This window comes from Lentinus tigrinus (genome assembly GCF_003813185.1).
Source record: "Lentinus tigrinus ALCF2SS1-7 unplaced genomic scaffold L226scaffold_14, whole genome shotgun sequence".
In the NCBI taxonomy this organism is placed as follows: Eukaryota; Fungi; Basidiomycota; class Agaricomycetes; order Polyporales; family Polyporaceae; genus Lentinus; species Lentinus tigrinus.
The window spans coordinates 527,799-550,358 of NW_027137923.1; the positions used below are offsets into that span (position 1 = coordinate 527,799).

At 55.3% G+C, this 22,560-nt stretch overlaps 12 protein-coding genes across 12 annotated transcripts; 4 read left to right on the forward strand and 8 right to left on the reverse strand.

The window, feature by feature from the left end:
* Positions 1 to 474: 474 nt before the first annotated feature.
* Positions 475 to 1,661, reverse strand: L226DRAFT_571707 (uncharacterized protein; the record flags this gene model as incomplete). The annotated part of the gene is made up of 4 exons (XM_067684580.1): positions 475 to 485; positions 534 to 870; positions 926 to 1,367; positions 1,420 to 1,661. The coding sequence occupies 4 exons, from the start codon at positions 1,659 to 1,661 to the stop codon at positions 475 to 477; spliced, it is 1,032 nt and encodes a 343-aa protein (XP_067534837.1).
* A 525-nt stretch (positions 1,662 to 2,186) lies between these two features.
* On the reverse strand, positions 2,187 to 4,514 carry L226DRAFT_571708 (uncharacterized protein; the record flags this gene model as incomplete). Its single annotated transcript, XM_067684581.1, has 8 exons — positions 2,187 to 2,212; positions 2,268 to 2,667; positions 2,739 to 3,297; positions 3,735 to 3,741; positions 3,946 to 4,087; positions 4,136 to 4,254; positions 4,306 to 4,436; positions 4,492 to 4,514. 8 exons carry the CDS (start codon positions 4,512 to 4,514, stop codon positions 2,187 to 2,189), a joined length of 1,407 nt encoding a protein of 468 aa, XP_067534838.1.
* A 413-nt stretch (positions 4,515 to 4,927) lies between these two features.
* Positions 4,928 to 5,571, reverse strand: L226DRAFT_571709 (uncharacterized protein; the record flags this gene model as incomplete). The annotated part of the gene is made up of 5 exons (XM_067684582.1): positions 4,928 to 5,108; positions 5,156 to 5,202; positions 5,255 to 5,365; positions 5,414 to 5,482; positions 5,542 to 5,571. The coding sequence occupies 5 exons, from the start codon at positions 5,569 to 5,571 to the stop codon at positions 4,928 to 4,930; spliced, it is 438 nt and encodes a 145-aa protein (XP_067534839.1).
* Positions 5,572 to 6,420: 849 nt separating this feature from the next.
* On the reverse strand, positions 6,421 to 7,772 carry L226DRAFT_571710 (uncharacterized protein; the record flags this gene model as incomplete). The annotated part of the gene is made up of 4 exons (XM_067684583.1): positions 6,421 to 6,552; positions 7,342 to 7,420; positions 7,571 to 7,625; positions 7,670 to 7,772. 4 exons carry the CDS (start codon positions 7,770 to 7,772, stop codon positions 6,421 to 6,423), a joined length of 369 nt encoding a protein of 122 aa, XP_067534840.1.
* A 542-nt stretch (positions 7,773 to 8,314) lies between these two features.
* L226DRAFT_571711 (uncharacterized protein) lies at positions 8,315 to 10,020 on the reverse strand (the record flags this gene model as incomplete). Its single annotated transcript, XM_067684584.1, has 4 exons — positions 8,315 to 8,379; positions 8,431 to 8,770; positions 8,823 to 9,789; positions 9,845 to 10,020. 4 exons carry the CDS (start codon positions 10,018 to 10,020, stop codon positions 8,315 to 8,317), a joined length of 1,548 nt encoding a protein of 515 aa, XP_067534841.1.
* Positions 10,021 to 10,995: 975 nt separating this feature from the next.
* Positions 10,996 to 11,590, reverse strand: L226DRAFT_523598 (uncharacterized protein; the record flags this gene model as incomplete). The annotated part of the gene is made up of 4 exons (XM_067678827.1): positions 10,996 to 11,196; positions 11,255 to 11,343; positions 11,396 to 11,526; positions 11,577 to 11,590. The coding sequence occupies 4 exons, from the start codon at positions 11,588 to 11,590 to the stop codon at positions 10,996 to 10,998; spliced, it is 435 nt and encodes a 144-aa protein (XP_067534842.1).
* Positions 11,591 to 12,041: 451 nt separating this feature from the next.
* Positions 12,042 to 12,953, forward strand: L226DRAFT_571713 (uncharacterized protein; the record flags this gene model as incomplete). Its single annotated transcript, XM_067684585.1, has 4 exons — positions 12,042 to 12,067; positions 12,118 to 12,224; positions 12,278 to 12,363; positions 12,417 to 12,953. The coding sequence occupies 4 exons, from the start codon at positions 12,042 to 12,044 to the stop codon at positions 12,951 to 12,953; spliced, it is 756 nt and encodes a 251-aa protein (XP_067534843.1).
* Positions 12,954 to 13,067: 114 nt separating this feature from the next.
* Positions 13,068 to 13,913, reverse strand: L226DRAFT_523599 (uncharacterized protein; the record flags this gene model as incomplete). The annotated part of the gene is made up of 4 exons (XM_067678828.1): positions 13,068 to 13,502; positions 13,571 to 13,659; positions 13,757 to 13,830; positions 13,888 to 13,913. 4 exons carry the CDS (start codon positions 13,911 to 13,913, stop codon positions 13,068 to 13,070), a joined length of 624 nt encoding a protein of 207 aa, XP_067534844.1.
* Positions 13,914 to 14,638: 725 nt separating this feature from the next.
* L226DRAFT_546169 (uncharacterized protein) lies at positions 14,639 to 15,702 on the forward strand (the record flags this gene model as incomplete). The annotated part of the gene is made up of 2 exons (XM_067682404.1): positions 14,639 to 15,036; positions 15,102 to 15,702. The coding sequence occupies 2 exons, from the start codon at positions 14,639 to 14,641 to the stop codon at positions 15,700 to 15,702; spliced, it is 999 nt and encodes a 332-aa protein (XP_067534845.1).
* Positions 15,703 to 15,790: 88 nt separating this feature from the next.
* On the reverse strand, positions 15,791 to 17,285 carry L226DRAFT_571716 (WD40 repeat-like protein; the record flags this gene model as incomplete). Its single annotated transcript, XM_067684586.1, has 9 exons — positions 15,791 to 15,862; positions 15,916 to 15,968; positions 16,027 to 16,117; positions 16,174 to 16,199; positions 16,249 to 16,496; positions 16,547 to 16,600; positions 16,647 to 16,794; positions 16,841 to 16,964; positions 17,013 to 17,285. The coding sequence occupies 9 exons, from the start codon at positions 17,283 to 17,285 to the stop codon at positions 15,791 to 15,793; spliced, it is 1,089 nt and encodes a 362-aa protein (XP_067534846.1).
* A 636-nt stretch (positions 17,286 to 17,921) lies between these two features.
* On the forward strand, positions 17,922 to 18,590 carry L226DRAFT_425821 (uncharacterized protein; the record flags this gene model as incomplete). The annotated part of the gene is made up of 1 exon (XM_067674642.1): positions 17,922 to 18,590. A coding segment is annotated over one exon (669 nt), but the record flags the coding sequence as incomplete, so codon positions are not given.
* A 2,881-nt stretch (positions 18,591 to 21,471) lies between these two features.
* L226DRAFT_463960 (uncharacterized protein) lies at positions 21,472 to 21,939 on the forward strand (the record flags this gene model as incomplete). The annotated part of the gene is made up of 1 exon (XM_067675828.1): positions 21,472 to 21,939. A coding segment is annotated over one exon (468 nt), but the record flags the coding sequence as incomplete, so codon positions are not given.
* Positions 21,940 to 22,560: the final 621 nt, after the last annotated feature.

A 22,560-nucleotide genomic window follows, 5' to 3' on the forward strand; every position in this document is an offset into this window, starting at 1 on the left:
CTTAGACAAGGCAATGGAAAGCACGAATTTGGATAGACATACCTGACGCGCTGCAGCTGTTTCATGGCCTGGGTGGATAGTTGATAATGCGGGGGAGAACCCGACACGGACAGGTTCGAACTGTCGCTCGTACTCCTGAGGAAGGACGGTGGTTCCGGGTCATGCATGGGCCATGTGGGATCTTCCCGACCGTCACGTTCACGGGTTTCTGCGCCTTCGACTTCTGAGGGTGTGAGATGGAGAGACATGGTGGTCACTGGGAGGGTGCGCTGTGGTGCGGGATCGCCACAGCAGGACCATTTTCTTATGGTCAAAGCGTCTTGTATTCTGTCAAAGCAGAGTAAAGGCGTGTGAATGAGCAGACGCGGAAGCTCTACAATTCAAAGGACAACGATTCAATATAAAGCGAATTAGTACATGACTACATTACACAGAGACAACGGGCATATGCATGTGTGTGTGTGTGTGTGATAGCTATAAACGATCTGGACGAAGTGAGACCATGTTGAGATCGGAACATGATGGCAACATACCTTCAGCGTCGCGTCTGTTGTAGTAGCCTCGACGAATCCAAGACGGTGTCCTCCTCTTCTCCGTCAAGGAAAGACGCCTCCCATCTTCCCTGACGTAGCCGATGTGTACGTACTTCCAACGAGGCCCAAGCTCGTCGTCGATCCAGAGCCATAGTTGCGAATGATCCGGGTCCACAGTGTTACGATGGTAGAACAGGTCTCCGATGAACCGCTGATCCTGTACGAAATGAGGGGGCTCCGGGATTGGCATCGGACCTTTGGTTTGGAAGTAGTGTGTCACGACGAGCTGTGTTGGATCTTCTGTGTCAGGTCGTTTGTATTCCTTCCGAGGGAGCACCTTATCAAGCCTGTCGTGAGCGACGACGCATAGCTAGTTGCAATGGGGCACTCACGAGGATCGGACGCGCTTTATCAGCTTGCATACGGCCAGGGCTAGCCACACGCCTTGCATGAACATTGATACGCGCATCCGTAGAAGCGTCGTCCGAGTCCGAGGACAAGTCGGTAAGGGGAGAAGGGGGGGCTTCGTAGTGGCGGTCCTCACCACCATGTCGACTCGCCACCGCTGGCCTGCTCGGCCCCGCCTCAAGACCTGGTGAAGCGCCACGGGCGAGCTCTGAAGCGGAGGATTGGCTTGCGGGAATGGGATGGATCACCAGTGTTCGAGTCTTGACCCTCTTTCGCGGCTGTTGCTCGGGGACGACCGGCGTCGGCGAGCGCGCTACAGTGGCATCCACCATCTCAAGCTGATCCGGATCTTCGGGGTCTTTCGCCATCAATGCCATCGATGCATCCTCAACTAACTCAGCCTTGGGATTGTCGTCGGAGACAGGGCTGGGGATGCGGTTGTTGGTTGGTAAGAAGCAAAGACTGAATACGAACGTACCTCCTGACCCGAGCAGGGTTGAAATGGCGCACGATAGTCGGCTGCACACTGTTGTGGAAACCAGGCGGACGGGGGATCGCCAGCTCGAGGTTCGTTGTGCGGTGGGCACGCACGGTGGTGGTGGCTGAAAAGACGAAGCGGGGGGATCGCAGTCTGGACCATCGTTGACGTCGGAGCCAGAAGTAGATGTAGAGAACACCGCCAAGGCCCACAACAGCGCATGACAGTAGTATAGCGCGCATTGCGAGACAGACTCAGGACAAAAGGAGTGAGATGGAGTGGCGTAGTGTTGACGGTTCAGGGGAAAGTCGTGAGCCCGGCGTAAGCTGCATACATAGGCCTCTCACTGAGCGCACGGCTGCTTTGGCCGCGTAAATTTGATGGGGAAAGGCTAGAGGCACAAAGGATAGATGTGTAGGGGAGGTACATCGTGGTTCAGTGCGGTGTGGCAAGGAGCGCTAAGTCTGGTGCGGTGTGGCGCGCTTTTGGGCGCCGATTTGGCATTGCGCCGGAGCGGACGTACTAACAGTGATGGGTCGCGAATGATTACTATTGGTGATACTGCTTACGATACAGGATAGAAAAGGAATGTACGGGAGGAAACGGTAGTCGAGGCGAGATGAGGAAGACGTAGCCTATGGAGGGAATAGGAGGAATATAGACGTGAGGAACATAACGAGATCCAGAAACAAACGGCGCGCTGGCTTGATTCACACATACGTGCAATGCTCAAGACAGGGAGGGCGGTAGGTCTAGCTTGAATAGATCTACCTAGAGGTGATGGATGGGATACCTAAACTACGTTCCGTGAGTTACGAGGCGGAGAGAGTGAAAGCTTGTGCACATACGCTTGCGAAGGGTGCTCGCCCTGGACCTAGTCGCCGCCATCGTTCGTTCCACACGAAGATTGCTCTTGTATTGACCATCTTTGACCCACGAAGGTTCGTTGGTCTTCGGGGTAACGCTGAGCACATAGCCATCGGCGCGACGATACCCGTGGTCAATAGGCCACCAACCCTGGCGACCATCTACGCCCATAATACGAAGGAAGAACTGGCGGTCGGGGGGAGTCTGGCTCGTCACGGAATGGAAGAATATGTCGCCGATCTGGGGGGTCTGCTCCAGCGATGTTGACGCGGGCGGCGCGGCAATACGCTCCTGGCCTTCGGTGTAGAACCATGCCATCGTGATGAGCTTGTCCTTGGCTGTACGAGTCTTCGTGGTCCGCTTAATGAGCGTACTATCGACCTAAAGCATGATCGTGGACAGGTCAAGACTCAACCATGATGTCCGTGGCGAGATTAAGAGCGTATACGCACCTCCATGCCATCTTCGTCGTCCTTGTTGTCATTCTGATCTTTGGCAGGACCGACCTCAACATCCTCCTCCTCCACGTATTCCTCGAAGTTATTGATGTCGTACTCAAAATCCTTGAGCCAGTCGGGAGTTGGCACCCTGTCGACGGCGGAGCTGGACGCCGAAGCGGAGGAGGAGGCGGGGGAAGTGGCTCGGGATAAGGGGGAAGGGAAGGCCGGAGGGGTAGACCGAGCACGAGCAGCAGAGGTGGCATAAGGTGCGGCGGGAGAGGCTTCGCGCAACTGAACCGGACTCTTCCCCTTCCCCTTGGTTTGGGAGGGGCCGGAAACTGGCGCATTGCCGGAGGGTCGTTCGGCGAACATCGGATCCTTCCCGAGAGAAGGAGATCCTACCGGAGTAGTCGTGCGGACAGGCACGGATCGCGTGCGCACGTCCTTCTTGGGTCCAGTGGGCGGGGGAGTGACAGGCATTGCGAAGTGGGGACGCTTCGGAGTCGCGGGAGCCTTTGACGAGCTCGCCTGTGCGGGCGCATCCTTCGACCGTTCAACGGCGTCAGGGTGCCTGCAGATTACTTAGAAGCCATGTATTAGAGAGCAAATAGCAGACTTGCCTGCGAGCTGCGACTTCTGCATTATGGCGCTGTCGGGGCTCAACCAGAACCTGGGGTTGACCGCGACGCTCGTCGTTCACGGGGGCCTGCGCCACCCGACCTGCGTGGACGGTATCGACGTAACCAGCACGTCGGCGCGTATCGTACAGGATATAGAGGGCTAGCAGTAGAGGGAGGGCAGAGACAAGGCTCGTGAGGTCGATAGTAACCGCCATCTCGGGCACAGCAGAGGAGAGGATGCTCACCGTTTCTCCGTCCTTGCTGATATACCCGCCGCAACAAAGCGACTGGTGACACGAACGCGCGTTGGCCGAACAAAGCTCGAGTTGACAGCTTTGTTCGGCAAGTCCTACGGACAATGACAATGTGGTCATCGAGTGTGACGTACCTCTGGGCTGGCGGACAGCGTCAGGCGCACTCGGTGTACAACCTACTACAGCCAGCGTACGGCTCCGAGTGAAGCATTGCGTGCAGTTCAGTGTGACATAGAAGTTGTGGTACGAGAGTTACAGGTGTCTACAGTTCCTCCTCCTCTTCAGCCCTTCGGCGAGCCGGGAACGAGTTTAAGACCTCCATAAATCCGCATGCGATCAACTCACAAAGGCTTTCGGCCTTGATCTTGGCGTCCTGGAAGGCACGGGTGAATTGCAACCACTCTATGAGGGAGTCGAAGCGGATATGGAAACGTGGGATTTGCAAGGCGTTGTTGCCAGTCTCGGTGAAAGTCGCGACATACATACGCTGCAGAGTGTTAGACCAAGACATGGAGATATTTCTGGCACGACTCACCTCCGTAGTGTCCATAGTAAGACCGGACGACAAAACATTCTTCGTGACCACTCCACCTGCGTCAGGCACGCGGACGTGCATCGGCCCTTCGCGAACAGCGTCCGCGACCACAAGTCCATCTGCTTGACTGTCAGTTGTATGCAGGGAGGCAAGCAGAACATGCTACTCACAGATGCGGGGCGACACTTCGGCCAAGGCGACCTGAGCTTCGGTCCAAGTCAAGCGAGGAGATCCCGGACCCTCGCCGTGGGGGTCCTGGGCCCATTTAGCGTGATAGTCGACAAAGAGGATGCGACTACCACTGCGGAGGGTGGAAGTCAGTGCCCACATATCGCGTTTTCGTGCTTAAGACTCACGAAAGCGTATTAGCAGCAGCCATATTGGAGGCAGCAGAGGAGCGACGACAAGCACGACAAGCACGACAAGCAAAGCTGGGGCTTAAGAAGGCGCAACATCCTGAAGGGCGATATTAAGTCTGAGGACCGTGACGCGAGGGGACGAGCACAAAGGAGGGCGGAACGTGTTGTTGTTCAGTTTCGCGCGGTTCAGTTTTGCGCGGTTCAGTTTCGCGCGGTTCAGTTTTTCGCGGTTCAGTTTTGCGCGGTTCAGTTGTGCGCGGTTCAGTACTGTCACGGTTACCATTCAAAACCCCGTTATTCGGGCCGTACCGAGACCCCCCCCCCACCGCTTGCCAGAATCAATTGAGATTCAATCGAGTAGATCTTTTACGTACAACCGGTACACAGTCAAGAATGTCATACTATACATGTTCTACAAAAGATTCGACACAACTCAAGCCTCGGGCTCAGGCTCAGGCTCAGGCTCAGGCTCAGGCTCGGGCTCGGGCTCGGGCTCGGGCTCGGGCTCGGGCTCAGGCTCAGGCTGAGGCTGAGGCTGAGGCTGAGGCCGAGGTAGCCTCGCGGTAATATATCCCTGCAGTCCAGGGAAGTGTAGCTCGAGACGATTCGCCAGGCTTGAAGCAGCGTTAGTGAATGTTCCAAAGTGAAGGTGGCGACTCACTCGACTTGGTCGGCAGCGCGATAGGTCGTTTCGCGACCGCGATGAGGCTACCAGCAGTTAGCACCAATCTAGTACGACGACCGTGCTGATTCAACTGACCTTGTCCAACCGCATCCTGCGGTGCCCGAGTTCATCCGGTGCGGTAAAGGTCCTCCCCGCGCCCGAGCGCTTGCCAGATGGGCCGTAAGTGAACCCCAGCTTCGCCATTGCCTGAAGAACGTTAGTACACATGCGCCCAGCTCTTGCAGTAAGACTCACATGGGTAAATTCGTTCCAAGTTATATCACATCGAGCCTTGCCATCAAGCCGGAAGAGCGACGTGAGGACCTGACGCCGGGTACCCCGGTCTTCAACGCCCAGTAGCAGCCGCACAAGCCAACACTCACCTCGGCATCCTTGTGAGATAAACGCTCCATCTTGCCGTGCGTGCAGGGATCGGTCAGGTCGCAGGTAAGGTAGTGCGTAAAGGGAGGAAGTCAGGTGCGGACGGAAACGTACATGTGTGCTGCGTAGAAGGTTCATTAAGCGCGAGAACGCGAAGATGCAGAAAGAAGCAGAGACAACCGTAGCAGCAGAAGGACAGTGGACGGCTTCGCGATCAAGACGACCGCAGCAGCGGAAGGATAGAGGACGGCTTCGCGATCAGGATTCGTGGACTATTGTTCCGCACTCCGGTGACCTTCCCTCGAGTCGGTACTGGACGGATCGTTTAACCACACCACAGGAGGCACGCTCGATCCGGTTTCCTTTGACTCCGCCGAGGTCACGGTGTTGTGCGAAGGCGGAACAAAATCGAGTTGATGCAAAGGGATGCGGGGTCAAGTAGAGTGTGTAGGAGAGAAGGTAAGGCGGTGCAGAGAGGCAAGGAAAATGCACCGTGCGAAGACGTGCGAAGACAGAGCTTGAAGGAGCACCGATAGGCGGGCTGACCGACAACGCGCTGACAGGAGGACGGCAGTCTTGAGGGAGCAGCCACAGGCAGGCTCGGAAGGACCATAGGCAGGCGGGCTAACCGACGGCGCACCGACGTTGTCACCCATAGGTGCTACCTCGTTCTGGATGCAGTTTTCCACGAGTTCGTTGAACGGATATGCAATTCTGGCCGATGAGTGGCATCGGTGATCACGTAGAAGATGTAGGTGGCGGAGTGAGGGCATGGGTACTTGAATGCAATCCAGCGGCGCGTGCTCGAGCACAACGTACCCCAATCGGGGCATTGCTGGCTGAGCACACTGAATGGTTCCTGAGTCTCAGACTCGGAGGAATCAACGCATAGGTGTCTGAAGACGGACAGAGAACGTGATCTTGAAGCCGCTCCGGATGGTGCGAACGAGTCTGGCGATGTTGCTCTCGACGTCTCCATAGGTTCGCTTGGCGTCGATGAACCTCGGGGCGGCCTGTGGGACAGTTAGTCACCTATCGCACCTGCTGGTAAGCGGATACGTACTTTGACCGCAGCTTCAGGTAGGGTACGGAAGGTCCTCTTCGCTCACTACCAGGGGTTGAGCGGCCGCGGTGGGCAGGAGATCTTCTTGTAGCTTGTCCCTCGTAAGGTGCTCTTTCGCGTTCTTTTGATTGTCAGCCATCCATTGACCTCTTAATGTGCAGAACCGGAAATGATAGTGACGTAGGCATGCTATACACAGAATATACAAATCCCGGCCTACGAGGAGCCCGAATCAGAATTCAGTCCGCTGTAACACCCATTCGGAGACGGGATGCTCGGGAGGTGGGCCAGGGGGAAGCGGGATGTTGACGTGGAGAGACCGGTGACGCATGAAAGTCCACAGAATCCCCGACGACAGGACGGACGAGACGTATAGCAACATGGGATGGATGCGACGAAAGTAGAACGGGTGTCTGCGCACGACTGCTCGGGGACAGGGGAACCAGAGCGGCGTTGGCTGATGAATCGACACGCTCGTTGGCGGAGTGTCCAAGTCGTGAACGGGATCCCAAAGGGAACTGGAGGATCGCAACTGACCATCTCAGGGTCAGTCACGGACGACGATGTGATCTCTTCGTCTTCTTCAACAGCTTCCTCGGGCCCTCTCATCCTTGTCCGACCGCCTTCGCAGGCCAGACAGGACATGTCATTGATTGAATGGTTCAATGTGGTACACGCACGTCAGTGGCATTTCCACATCGGGGTGTCGACGCCCGGAGCTCGATTGATGAAAACGCACTAGCACGACCGCCGGAGTCTTGTCGACTTCCGTGTAGATTCCCGAGGAGTCGGTGCTCGAAGCGGGACAAGAAGCCGCGCTAGTACTAATGTCAGTGCGGCATCTGCTCTAGATTAGCACGAGTATTGACGAAAATGTCGACAACTCACCGACGGCTCCGAGCCTTCGTCGCATTCGTTGTCGTTGTAGTACCACAGTTGCGCGAGTGAGTGCTGGTATCACTGCGTACTCTGGTTTTGTGTGGATCGTAGCGACTGCGAGTTCCGCCGCAAGAGTGTCGAATACTAGCTCAGTTAGTAAGTTTACTGGCCGCAGGTTGATCGCTCACCAACATGGTCATCCAGATCTGTCGTGCTCCGCTGCTTCAGCTCGAATACATCCTCATGCAGCTCCTTCAGGATCTCCCAGACGCCCTCCTCCCGCTCTTCCATGTCCAACAATCGCGCCAGTTATGGGTTGGAGTTGTTCACCAAGTTGATATCCTTGCAATTCGTGGCTAGCCTTCTGTCCTTGGCACAGCTCAGCTACAATCAAAACGCGCACGCGCACACGAGGAGATGGATGCATACCTAGTCGATGCTCCGGAAGATCATCATCTGCTCGAAAGTCTTTGGTTGGAGTGGGGTTTTGTGCATATGTCGTGTGTTGGGCAATCCTGGTTCACATCACCATTGAAGAGTCTAGCGATGTTTCAGAGACAAGGAAGGAGTTGAGGAGGGCTGGGCCATTCCTCGGCCTAGGCCTGGGTCCTCGAAACAAAGGAGGAGCACGTGACCATAAAGGCTCCGCCCACGTGACAGCCGGAGGATCCCCCTTTCCTATCTTCAATTTTGGCAGGCGAAGTAATATCGAGTATGGAGTTGGTATGCGATGAGATCATTACAGGTTCAATATGATAATACAGATTGCGAGACGGATATAGATGCATGGAACAAGATACATTTAGCAGAAACAGCGATGTTACGCGGCCGGACTAGAACTCGTCGGAGTCGACGTCACTCTCCTCTCTGATGGGAGAGGCGGACCCCAGTGCCTGGACTAATCGAACATAAATGCGTGAGGTAGGAGTCGATGTACAAGCGCACTCACTTTGTCTCTCGCGCTGCCGGTAGCTCTTCTCGGGGAGCCAAGTGGGGTTGAGGCCACTCTCAGTCAAGCTCAGGTAGAGGCCATCCGACCGGCGGTATCCCCGATTTACTCGGAGCCATTCCTCTCTCTCGGTCCATACCCAGATCCGGTACTTCTGCACTAAGGCGCAGCGATTGTAGAAGACATCCTCAACTTGGATCTCCGGGTGGGCACGAAGGTCCGGGGGGTTAGACAGAAGGCGCTCCGATGGCCACTCAAAGAAGGCAAATGAGATCCTGGGTCCTTGGACAAGCTTCGTTGAAGGCCGGTCACGAGTGACACGCGGGAAGCGAGCCTTGACCTATGAAGACGTTAGCCTAAGAGCGTGTCTGCTGACAAACAATGTGACGTACCTGAGAAGGCGATAGCCTAGAAAGATCAGGTGGGGACACGTATCGAGACGTAGTACTGGCATTGGACGCTACAGAACCACCGCGTGACTTGACAGGAGTGGCCAGGTGCTGCCCCGAGCTTGGGGCCGCTGTCGAAGAGGTTCCCGCCACCCGCCTGGGGGTGGAGAACCTCACGGTCGACGGCGTCTGAGCACGGGACGAGGCCTTCAAAGGAAGTGATTCAGCGTCGCTCAGCTCGCTCAGCTCGGTCAACTCGCTAAGCTCGCTATCGGAGTGCTCCACCTTGACGCGCTGCTTCTGCTTGGCTTCCTTCCGGTTGAAGTTGGATCGCTTGGTCTGCATTGCTCCGCTCACGGACTCGGCCGGGACATTTGGGCTAGAAAAGGCGGGGGGAGGAGGTGCCTGTCCAGCATCGGAGTCGTCGGAGTGGTCTCCAGCCCTGTATTTCTTCCACTTGGTGCGAAAGGACATCTCATGAGGCGTTTTCGAACGCGTCCCATGCCCTTTGACTGTCGCAGCGGCAGCATGGCCAGGGAATGCAGGGGGTACGGCAGGGAAGGCTGCATGTCCACCTGGGAAGGCGGCGGGAGCGAAAGCAGCGGGGCTGCGGCCAGCTGGGAAGGGGCCGGAACCGGTGGGGAAGGTGGCGGGACCAGCGGGGAAGGGCGGGTGGCCGCCTTGGCAGGTTTTGGCAACTGGAGCTGGATGACCGGAGAAGGCGGCGGCGCCGGGAGTGGGATTGAGAGGAAACGGAGGAGAAACACGCGCGGGAAAGTTGAAACCGCCACCCGCTGGCGTGGCGAATTGCGCGAACCCGTCCCTACGCACGCCTTCGCCGTGGGTGCGCTCATGTTGGTCATTAGCTTGACTGTCTGGAGTCATGTGCGCAGGTTGCATGTAGATGTCCGGATCGTCGGACTCGGTATCCTTGCATTCATCGAGTTCCTGGACGTCTCCGGAGTCCCGACTGCAACGACCAGATGATCAGCATCGTCTATACACAGTCATAATAAGAGACTCACTTCACAGCTCCCAAGGGTACAGGAGGGGCAGCTGCAACGCCACCGCCAGGGGTGGCGTTGTACCGTCTGCGGGAGAAGAGCCACAGGAATGCGAGCAGCGCGGATACAGGCACCGCGAGCTGCTCAAGCAGCTCAGGCGTCAGATATTTGTGGATAGATTGAGAATTCAAAGGCATAGTATGGAGTATGCAGGTGGTGGATGGTGAATGGTAGGAAAGCAGAGGACGGCTCGGGCAGAGCACTCACCAGTAACAAAGGGCTTGATACGATGGCGTCACGGCCATGTGGCAAGTCGGATATCAATATGTGATAAATAGTGAGCATGCAGTATGTACTTGACAGTGCGGGGGCATGGAGGAAAATGCAGAGGTAGAGTACGCGACATAGAATGGGAAATACATGGAATGGGGAAATACAACGCAGCCAGGACTGACGATCGTCTGGCACTGCGCCGCTTCTCTCACGTGGCCGCGACTATGGGCGCCGAGCGGCCCCTACTTCAAAGCGGCTTGGAATGCTACGCTCGGTGCTGGCAAGATGGACCTCGACGGCCGTGGTGAGAGCCAGCGGTAGTCTCTCGACTTCAGTGAGAAGCCCTTCGGACGCAACAGAGCGAGTGGATGTCGAAGAGGCGGTCCTCGAGATGATCGTCGTGGTCGTCGCACGTGAGCTTGGGGGTGGCCCATCGGTGGGGGCCTCGGTGCGCTATGGGTGGTCCTATCCACCTCCGCACTTTGCTCCTTGCCCGGATAGTGCGCGGTGCGTACGCGTTCCGGGGTGCCACGCTGCAGGGTACGGTCTGCCTGCCTGCCGATGGCTGCGTGCATCTTTGCTGATGGATTATGAGATCCTCGTCCGACGATGTGCTCGATAGCGAGGTTGCTTAGCCCGCTCCACGACCAAGGTCGGGCGTGGTCAAAATACATGGTGGTGGATGTAAGCACATGAGTGCAAGTAGCGAACGATGGCGATCCTTTGGCCGTGTATGCCTTCATGGTAGACATGGAGTGAATGACAATCTCTATTGGGACGGGACGCCGTCTGAACGCACTACGTTAACCTATTCTATCGTACCCTAGCCCAGTATAGAAGAATAAACATTCAGTCGCTGAACGTGACGACGTGTTGCTGATAGATACTCACCCTGGTCATCAGGTACAGTCTTCCTCCGCGGCGGCAACCTTCAGATTCTTCTGGATGTTCAGCATCCGAAGAGCCAAGCGAGACTTCGCCTGTTCAAGCAGACGAATACACTCGAGCCATTCAAGCTCATCTGTGAACTCCAGGTGATACTCAGTCACGAGCGCATGGATTTCGTCGTTGTGAACCTTGAAGTCCACAACGCGGGATTGCTGCTAGAAACGTGAGCGCTTCAGCCGTCGTACGAACATATTGCGGTATAAGACTGACCTCCTGGCATGCGAAGGTCATATTGCCGTCGACAACGAAGTAGGATATGACCTTTGGGGCAGGTCCACACTTGCGAATTATCACGCCGTCTGGAAGCAATATCAGGGGACAGCAAGCATAGCGGTATAGGCAGGTACGAACAGATTTCAGGCAAGAGCTCCGTGAGCTTGAGCTGTGCAGGGGTCTCATCTTGCACGCCCTTCACGCCGTAGCCGAATGCGGACACCTTGACGTTGCCCTGCTGCGTCGCGAGCAGCGTGTTAGGATACTCACTTTTGGGACATCAGAACCGATTGCCACCATACAGCTGTGAAATACTCACTGGGAGTGGGACATCGCTGACGGGGAAATAGTGAGCCACTGGGCAGATGAAAGATGAAGGGAGAGAGGCTGTTTGCGCCGCCATTGCGCATGGGGGCTGATGAAAGCACAAAGCAGACAAAGCAGAGGCAAAACGGTACAAATGAGATCCGATCCGATCTGTGATCTAGATTTGATATCTATGTGGCTTCTTTCTCGTGATCATAACCTTGGGCTGCTCATTTCAATGGCTCATAATCATACCGCTAGCTGTGTCGATAGAAACGTACTTCTCCGAACTTATGCCCGTCATTGGGGAGGTTCTTTGTCAGATACTCAGACACAGGTTCTTTACTGGCTGGCACCCCATGGCAATTGTACTCCCGCACCGTCAAATGGCGAGCCTGCGTTCCGCGATAACGAACACACCGAAGTGTCGACCATATCTACGAACCCTCCCTGACCATAAGACTATATCAAACGCAAGATGCAGGCTTCCGAATGGGCAGTGTTGTGAGTTTATCTTCTAATTTCTAGGCAAGGTAAACGCTCATGTCACGTAGGTTTTCACAGGACATCTTGAGCTCTTTCGCTTGGGGCAGAAGCGTTCGGGACGAGCATGTTACGGTTAACTCATGCATCTCGCTCCTCCATCATGCGAATGGATCTGGTAATGTTCCAATCCTGCCGATTCTTTCGAGCGTTGCTGACTTCTGTCGACAGTTTTCATGGTGATCATCAGCCCTCACCCGAGCGACATCCTTGCGTTCGACTTTGGACGTTTCTGGAACATCTGTACATATCGTCGGGTGCGTTGATTATCGCCGTCATTACGCTTAGCTTCGTCTCAACATTGTCGTAGACTATGCAAATCGTTACCTACCGTGCTGGGGACAGCGGCATGTGTGTCATATTTCCGACCCCTTCGTCGCTGGATCGATTCGAAGAGGCCTGTGACCACAATCTCCCGGCGCATCCGAAGGAGACCTCCCCTCCCACGCTTGAAGACCTTCGAGATCTTGGTCTGGTTTCCGTGCCCGAGGTCTTAGGTTCGTTCCTCCTCGACGGGAGGACGGAGCCTGTTGGTCGCCTTCCTCAAGAGAAGCAGGTTGGCGACGATGGACAGGATAGCCATGACACGTTCCTCTTCAGCGACTGGGCAGGACCCATTGCTGGTCCGGCTACCGAGGGTACGGACTGGCCCCTTCGTGAGGAAGTTGACGCCCTGGCTGAGGGATCTGATGCCTCGTCGATTAGTGGCCTCAGTGACTTTGATGTTACCGACCTGGACGCTGACGATCTTGAGGGGCTGGTAGATGAGGACGGTGACGCTTTGGATGCATTGTTGTGTGATGCGGCTTTATTCCAGCGCTTCGAATTCCCGAGCAATTTCATGTAGCTTATGGCCATCGGCTCGTACCAATTCAATAGACAGAGAGAATTCGTTCAATAAGTTGAAACCAGATACAATCAGGACCCTCGACAGCGTAGATATCAAAAGAAGACCTCCGGTTCACCCCTCGTCTGGTTCACTGTCAACTAAGCCATCATCCGACATACTCTCTGACCAATCGAGTAAGCCATACGCGTCATCCGATTTTCCCTCTGACCAATCCTCCGAATCCGAATTCAAATCCAACTCGCGATCGGGTGGAGGCGTGCGGTCGACCAAAGCGATGAGATCATCTGCCAGCATAAGGCCGCGATCGTCGAAGAGGAAGTTGCAAGTCTGCAATGGTTTGTCGCTGACGAACGAACGCTGGTATGCCGAGGTAATGTCCTCTTCACCGATGATACCCAATTGCCGTAGGACACCCAGACATGGGACTTCGTCACAAATTGTGGCCGAAGAGCCCTTGACGCAGATGAACTCCTCAGCGGCATCGCGATGGGTGAAGGTGAAGGAGAGGCCAGCGTTCGCGCCACGGAAGGTTACGGTGTGATCAGACTGCAATAGTAGAACGTCATTGTCAGCAAGGAGACGTGTGCGCGCCGCCAAGGATGGTTTCCACTTACTACTCGGCGGCGTTCCATAAAGGCTTCTAGCTTGTTCTGCTCGAACACGACGACATCGTCATCTGCAGTGCCGGTCAAGCAGATATATACTGATCGTCATAGCCACCAGTCATTAGCACATGGTAATGATGCACCTGCGAAGACGAGACAAACCTGATGTATTGTCATATAGTATCAGCGACATACATGCGCCCTTGTGAGCGTACTGGTCGCTGATGGAAGGTCCCCAAGCGAGCATATCTACAGGGAAAATGGATTTCCTGTGTATTATTCGTCAGTGTGAGCACATTTGCGATAAGGGAGGTAGTATCAAGTACCTCAACGTCCAGCGTGACGTTTCCATCGTCTATGGCGGCGTCCGTGGTGTTAGAGTACAGGTTTTCGTCAAGAATTTTGTGGCTCAGGTTATCGTCATGACGTCCTGAGATCATAAAAAGGGACTTTGACACAGCTGAGAGTGAAGAGAAAGGATCAATGCACCGACAAAACGACGATACTAACGCGCCGGTCACCAAAGGAGCCCAGTCTGTGCGTTTCATGGTACACTCGAATCAGTGAAATCTAGATGTGTGTCAACAGTGGAGGCGAATTTCCACCGGGGGACCGTGTAGTTCGTTCTATAGATTCAAGGAAGGTGCAAAGAGTACGCGCGGATCCGGACGCGCAGCGGTGAATCAGAGGTTGGCAAGCGCTGGGCCGCCTCACGTTGCCCCGGCGGCCCGGCGCTTGCCAACCACCCTTTATTCTTCATTCTTCCACTGTTGGCGTGCACGCGGACTCTTCGCCCCTTCCTTGAATCTACAGAACGAACTACACTGTTCCCGCTGTGTACATGTCAAACCTCCAGACTACCGAGGTACGCCAGCACGTTGCGCCCCTCTCAGCTTAGTACTGACTGACCGGGCCGTACAGATCGAACGCTCTGCACAAGCAGATGGCTCCTCCCTCAGGAACGTTTCACGAGCGTGGTTCGTAGCCGTCGTACACCACGTCGGCGACGTCTGTCTCTCCGCAATTGTCCTGATGAAGACCCCCATGTCCTTCCTACTCGCTGGACTCTTGACAGTAATGGTCTATCAGTCTGTTGGGACGCGCGTCAAAGATGTGGCTCAGGTCGTCGCCTGCCAATATCCGCTCGTCTCGTATCTTCCATTCTGTGCTGCTCCAGAAGCACTATCGCCTTCACTGTCAACTCTCCCAGACCGGGTGGACGTCCTGAAGGTTGCGCACATTGAACACAAGGCGCTGGACGCTTTTGCGGTCGGTCTCAGTGGCAATATGGACGCGGCACTGAATGTCAGGAACGCCGAGCTCGCTATCAAAGAACTCGTAGGCATGGTGAAGGCAAGCAACCTTGTGGAGAAGGATTCCTTGGCCGAGAACCTCGTGCAGTTCTTGTCTGGGGCTCGACAAACTGCCACGAGTCTCCAGGAACTGACGTACATGATTCATGGGACCATCGATAGGTATGTTACGACGCATCATCACATCATCACACGCCGCGTACTATCAAATACTGAGACCTTGTCAGTATTGCCAGTTTCAACGTCTATGTCGTTCGCACTCTCAACTCTGCGAGGTCGGCTTCAACACCCGCTACCTCAGGCGACTTGGATATCGCCGCTCTTCGCACATTCCATGCTTCCTTCACCTACTTCGCCACCATAATCTCAGACCTCAAAGCTGAAGCGTCCGCTATCTCGGCGAGTTTGGGAGGATTGGACGAGCGTCTCGCGGATATCCATGCTTTATGCTCGCAAGAAGCATTCGACACAGCTATGGCTCTCGATGAGCTCTTCTGGCAGTTGTGGACGCACCTTGGTGGCAACCGCGATAAGCTGCGCGACTTGAAGCATCGTAAATCGGTGTTGAAGAGTGTCCTACAGTACAGGACCGTTGCCGCCGCCTACGTCACCGGCGCCCTGCACACGTTGACCGCCATAGACGCGCAACTTTCCGACATCCGAGGCCGACTCGATGGCGCGTCCTCGGTGGCGGCGGCTGTACCGCTGGCCGTTCAGCTTGAAGGAATCAATCATGGCCTCATGCGGATGCGAAAGGAGCTCGGTCAGGATCATACTCCAGGAGTTGCAGGCGCTGGCGAGGTCTGGATGTTGGGCGAGAAGAAGTAACCAGTTGTGTGCACGCGATCAGAGCGGGATGATTCATATTCAATGTGTCTTACATGCGATGTGACGTGTATTACGAGATAATAGCTACCTACAGTACATCTTCCATGACTGTGATAAACACGGCAGCCGCAATGCAGACGAGTACGGGGAACACGAAACACTGTGTTCACCACATCAATTATCGTGTGAAATCATGAGGACGGACACGCATACCGAAATGAGCACCCAGCGGCATTGCCGACGAGGTTTACGTGGAGCATCGGGACCTAGAAGATGTCCTATCAATGCACAAAATTTGAATGTTGAATAGCCAATTTCACGTACGAGCCATCCAGATCACTACTGCAGAGTTACCTTCGGTATCGCTAGCACCCGTGGCAACAAGAAACTGGTCGAGGCCGTAGTTGTAGTGTGCCTGCCGGTGGGAACATCCATGAGATCATACCAAGGCTGTTCGGATCTGATGCTCACAGCGATTGCTAAGATGGTGTCGTACGCTGAAAGAACGGTCAGATTCGCGAAATCAGAACAGAGATGACTGCTTACGCTCTGGCGTGAACCGCTGATGGATACGCTTGTTGTGCACGTTCCATAGAGTAGCTCGACCGGCCGTCCCTCCGCCGAGGAGCGCACGTCCGCCATGTACGAGAAGCACAGGCACCGTGCGCTGGCCATCAGATTCGTCTGCGAAGGACGCGAGACAGACCCCACTATCTAAGTCATACAGATCAAAGCCTGCACCCATAATGGACAGCGCTATCGTGGAACCCAACGGGGACATGCTAGAGGCGCCGCTACGTACCAGAATCAGCACTGCGACTCGGAGACGAAGAGGTAAACATACATATCGCTAAACGGGATAACCTGAAGAAGGCTCCAAGTAGTGGAGTCGTATATACTGTGAGAAATGAGTAACCATCAACCATGAGAAGTAACAGACGTACACGATGCCATGGTGCATGTACGTGAGCACAACGACTGACTTGTAGGCCCTGGTCTTCGTCCAGTGGATTCCCATGACAATGAATTCCTCTTCGGCGTTCTTGGAGTCGGTAGATGGGCCATCCAAATTAACAACATGGCTCCATCCACCTACAAAATGAGGATCGCGTCAAAGATCTAGAATATGCGAACGTACCGCGGTTGAGTTGTTGCCATACGCTGACCTCGCGGTGAGCGCCAGAAACGAGTTGATCTTCTTTGGCTGCGAGACGTTCTATTGGGTAATCGTGAGCCCAGAATCCAGATACCGCAGTTATATCCTACACGGAATGAGCGTGGATCGAGGAGTATATGCATGAATGTCATACCGAACCAAATCGGAGCACCGAGATGTGGCCGTCACTCGACCCACAGAAGATCGTATCTGAACGGTCGGGCATCCATTCCAAGGACAGGAATGGGCAATCGCTTCCCGTGTACGTGTGTAGAAGCTTGCTGTCCTCGACACGCCAGATATATACTGTTCGATCCTCCATCCCGGCTGTGGCTATGTAAGTGCCGTCAGAACTGAAGGCGACCGCAGAGACACCTCCGCGTAAGCCACGTTGTAACCGTGCAACCTCTTCATACCGCAGAGACATCACGGAGTTGGTAGAGGGAGAGAGCAGGGTACGCGCAGTCGCGAAGGCGTGGCTGTAAGCCTTGAGGACAAAGGAAGAGAGGCGCTTGGGTGTCGCAGTCCGTCTACCGGGCCGAGCTTTACAAGCGCTCTACGCTATCCTCTTCTCGACGCACAAGGTTGAGCCACTCTCCAACAGCGCACACGCTATCATGTGGAAAAGGGCGCACGATAGTACTCGTACCTCCGACCCATTTGCAGATAGGTTTGTCTATGAAGGATCAGTTCATAGTGAGTTCTTCGCCTTTGCTCCACTAATGCGACCGTGAAGTACTGACAAGCTTCCCCTGCAGAGACTGGAGGGAAAATGTCGGCACAAACCGCGGGGAACTCTGCTCCTCAAGGAGACTCCTCACGCGAAGCCCTCAAGGGGTATCGCCCGCCCACATCTCGTACACGCCGGTCAAAGTCTAATATGCTGGGCCGCCGAGTGGCACAACTCCTGGCGTTGCTCTTTGTCGTCACCAGTGTTGCCGTCCTTGCACTCGGAGGCTTACCCTCACAACACGTCGATGAAGAATCTGCTACCATTCAGACGGAATTTTCCCCCATTCCGGCGTCGACAAGTTCCCTAGCAGCATCCGTCACGATCACCCCCGAACTCGAAGCTTACGTGAATCGTCTCGTCTCAACTGCGCTACGAGACCCTGTCGGGAGACGCGACTTCGCTCTTTTCCAGGATGGTGCGGCGGTTATCACCAGGCTCACTCATCCTGCCCCTGCTCCTGGACGGCGCTTGCCCAAGCATGCCGAGTTGTCTTCAGGAGACGCGTCTCACCCGAATGGTCGTAACACCCCAGAGGCAGCTCTACATGACGATCTACGCGTTGGAGAATGCTGGCTTGTGCCTGGCACCTCAGGGCAGCTGGGTATCGGTCTTCACACCTTTGTTGCCCCGACCCATGTCACCATCGACCACATCCCGCTCGAGATTGCAGCAGATATCGGACAGGCTCCGAGGAAGATGGTGTTGTGGGGTCTTGTCGAAGGCAGCCATAACCGAGCCCTCTACCGGAAGTTGGCCGAACGCGGAGAAGTTTTGCATGCAGCGGCGTTGGGTCGAGAACGTCCTCCGGTACACAGTAACCAGCAGTATGTCTTCCTTGCCAGCTTCGATTATAACATTTTCGCACCATTCCACATACAAACATTCCAAATCTCATCCATTGCCGTCGACGAAGGCCTGTACTTTGGAGTCGTCGTTCTGGAGATCGTAGATAACTGGGGCGGTCAGAATACATGTCTTTATAGGGTCCGTATTCATGGTCACGCCATCGTACCATAATTCATGTATTCCAAAAGAGCATATAAATCTTGCTATCTTTCCTACTTATGCCTGTGCGATGGGAGTGAGGTATACGAGCATAGTAAATAATATCTCCGTCGCGGAGGCTCGAACTTGTGACGCTACTGGCGCCAAAGAACAAACAACGGTCCACAATGCCGGCAATGCTGCCACCACAGGTCAAAGCACAAGTCGAAGGTCAGACAATGCACTATGTTCGCAGTCATGAGCCACAGAAAGGTACACCTGCGCTGCACTGGCTGGCACAAGCCATCTCTCTCCCTTCATCCTACATCTCACTGCCGCGATGAGCCACCGCGATCAATCGTCGGTGCCGGGGCCGGCACAGAACCCCAGCCAGCCTCCTGGTGTGTTGCTCAGCATTCTCGTAGGACTTCTGGGCTGACAGAGGGTTTTATCAGTCCAGAACGGTCCGTATCAGACCGTCAGCGTTATCAACGGGACAAAACGGCGCGCCACGGGGCCAGATTACCACAAGTCGGTGATCAATGGGAAGAATCGCAAGCTGCGCTCATCCGCGTCCGCGTTGCCTTTACGGGCCACGCCCTTCTTCAAGGTGAGCTCACTGCGTTCTTGTTGTGATGAAAGCTTCTAACATCACATTCAGAACGCTCCGAGAGAGGATGATGCCGCCCGTAGGGAGCGGCTCGCACAGGCCCAGCATGAATCCGACTCCGACACGGAGACCGGCGAGCGGGCACCCAAGCGAACTAACACTGACATCCGCTCTAAACGACGGCATGTAGCGCCAGCGCGTTCCGTCGCATCTGGGCAGGAGGAAGCAGTCGCGCAAGCAGCCGCAGGCACGGCTGCGCCGCGAGCAACCACTACCGTTCCTTTGTTGACGAGTGTGAACATGCCCACGATTGCTCCGCCACCTACTCGTGTTCAAACGGCTACGATCACTGTGCCCATAACGCAGACTCTGCCGTCTCAGCAAGTGCCGATGCATCTCCTTCACCCGAAGATGCTTCCCCCGGCGCTGTTGCAGTATTTGCGCAATCTATACCTACAAGAGCAGCACCAGGTCATCGTATGTGTGCCCATGACGACATATTCTATCTGGCTACTGATGAAGCTATAGGATGACGAAGGCGCTATGGCTTTGTGGACAAGGCTGGACGAGCCCAGGCGTATCCAAGCCGTAGAGCTGTTTGGGAAGAGCGCTGCCGAGGCTTACCGACAAGCTACTGATATCGCCTTCGCAGCTACCGTTCAACCGATAGCCAAGTCGAAACGCTCCAACGCTCATGCTCATGCCGACGATGAGGCATCACGATCCGTCCTCTCGTCCCGACCGGAGGCAGCCCTGGTTAGGTCCGAGTCTGCAAGACAATTTGTCGTCCAAAACGCAGCTCCGTATGTCTCGTCTCACCCTTCGCATTCGGGTTACTCCTCTGGCGAGACAGTTCGCACCGCTTCCTTCGTTAGTGCTGCATCTACGGATGATAGTTTATGTTTCGAGCAGATGGAGGAGGATCTACCGGTTCCGAACCATGTAAGTTCTATGTTCTGCAAGCGTCGCATGTGCCTGCTAACCAATTGTCAAGAGCATGGAAGAAGATCGTCACTATACCAGGAGAGACAAGGGCAAGGTACGCTGGTTATACTTGTCCAGTTCCTGCTGCTCATCATTTATCGCGCTCAGGCCCGAGAAAATGACATCATGGAAATTGTGGAGGATGCCGATGAAGAGGACAACGCAGACGAAGAGGAGGACATGTCAGGCCGAACTAGTTTTGCCCGCGAGGACGAGGTACGCGTCTGCTTGAGTCTTCATTCGAGCTACGCTGACGTCGCGGCGTCGTATAGACAATGGACGATACCTTCGGTGGTTATGACAACCATGTCGAAACAGCGTCTGTTGAGACTATTACTATAGACGCGGCTGCTGCTTCCGCTCCGGGGCCTAAAGACGCTGCGTTCGCACCTTCTGATGCACCGACTTCGTCGTCTTTACCGGCAGCAGCTCTCAGTGCGGAGCTTCTGCTCGTCTTCATGCGCAAAATGGATGGGCTTTCTCAAACCATCAGGCAACAGGAGTCGTTTATGAAAGCTCTCGTCGAAGGCAACCGTGTGTTCCAGTGAGTTCATCTCGACATATCCAAACATCAGTGTCCTAACGTACCCATAGGGAGGCTGTGCTAGCGGAACTACGTGCATCGCGCGCTGATGCCGAGCAAGCATCTGCGAAGAAAGCCCCGAAGTCCACCCCGCGCGCCGCAGCCGGCGTTCTAAAGGTTCAGACGCGCTCGGCCAAGCTGCGCGGCAAAGAAGTCGAGCTCTCCCCAGAGCAAATGGAGATGAAGCACAGGATTCGTCAGCAGGTCAGTCTACCCATCTCTATACTCTGCCCTGTAATTGACGTTGTTATAGGACAGGATGCATGCGCACATGCGGTCGCTACTCAAGATCAGCGATAGCAGCGAGCTTGCCGTGCGTTTCCCTCCGCTCACGGACGCGCAGGTAAAGGCATACGAGGACGGCGACAGGTCTATCGAGTGCACGGCGGAGAACTTGACCGTCGATTTCGTTCAGAAGTGGAAGACATTCGGTCTGAACAAGTGCGCTCGTGTCGTCATCATTCGCTCGTTCCAGAAGAAAGCAGCTGGCGGGGCATTCGCGATGAATCAGCCTCCGGACAAGATGTTGACCGACGAGTTCTTAGGCGGCCTCGTGGACCAATACATGAAGTCGTTGAGACGCGCGCATATGCTTGCTAGGAATCCCAAGACGGCGGAGCAGATGAAGGAGTTCAGGCGGCGTTGTGCAAGGAACTCTCGCATGGGCACCGTGAGTCTGACTGTACAGTGCTACGGTATGGTCGTTGACATACACTGGACAGCTACATCAAGCTAGGCTCTTCGTGATCATCCATATGGGTTACATCCGGCACACTGTCCTCTTCAGCCTGCTGGCTGCCGCCAACATGAGCGGCGATGAGACGGACGGTGCCGAGGTCACCCACCCCCCGGTCTACCGGATCATCATTGCCTACTGGCAGAGCACTGATCTCCGCAACTTCCTCTGGGCGCTCGATGCGAAGTACCTTCTACACTGGGAAAAGCCGGAGAACAAGAGGCGAACCGGAGGTAACCCTCCCCGAGTTCGACACATGCGAGACGAGTGTCGTACGATCGGAGGAGTCGCCCCTGTCGGACTATGGCGCAATTGTTACAATGAGGAATGGCTGGCCAGCCTCGACGACTATGAGATTGAGAACCTCGAGATCCAGGAGGGGAACTACGACTTCACCCTTGACCCCATTCCGGCCACAGGGGGTGCAACCGCAACCGGGTCGTCAAGTTGAGATGAGTGTAATCCTTCTAGTACATTGACGTGATATTGTACATTGTATTCGCAGAACATCCTATGCTATCATCCTGTGCTTCTGTGTGTGAATCCAGTTGCCCAGATGCGACCGGTACGGGGAGCGTTTCCGAGTGGTGTGGTTTGGCCTTGAGCCTAGATGCACCGTCTCGCGGCGTTGTGCCTAAATGCCGCTGGTGCGGCGTAGTTCCATGGTATCCTGCGCAGCGTCGTCTCGTGGTGTCGCGGCGTCGTCTGGTGTCCTATGCGGTGCAGCGTGGTGAGGACAGCGTGGTGAGGACCAGAGCAGATCTGCCGCCGCGTCGTCCTGTCTTGTCCTGCGTGGACGCGTCCTGCGCGGCGTGACGGGGACAGACTCGACGCCGCGTCGTCCTGTCTCATCTTGCGCAGATGTGTCTCCCGCGGCGTGGTGGGGACCCCTGCAGATCTGGCACCCAGTCTTGTCCTGCGCGGACGCGTCGTCTGCTGAAGGTCGAAGCAGATCTGCCGCCGCGTCGTCCTGTCTTGTCCTGCGTGGACGCGTCTCGCGCGGCGTGATGGGGACCGGTCTCGTCTTGCGCGGAGGCTTGTTGTGCGGATTGCTGAGGACCCGAGCAGATCT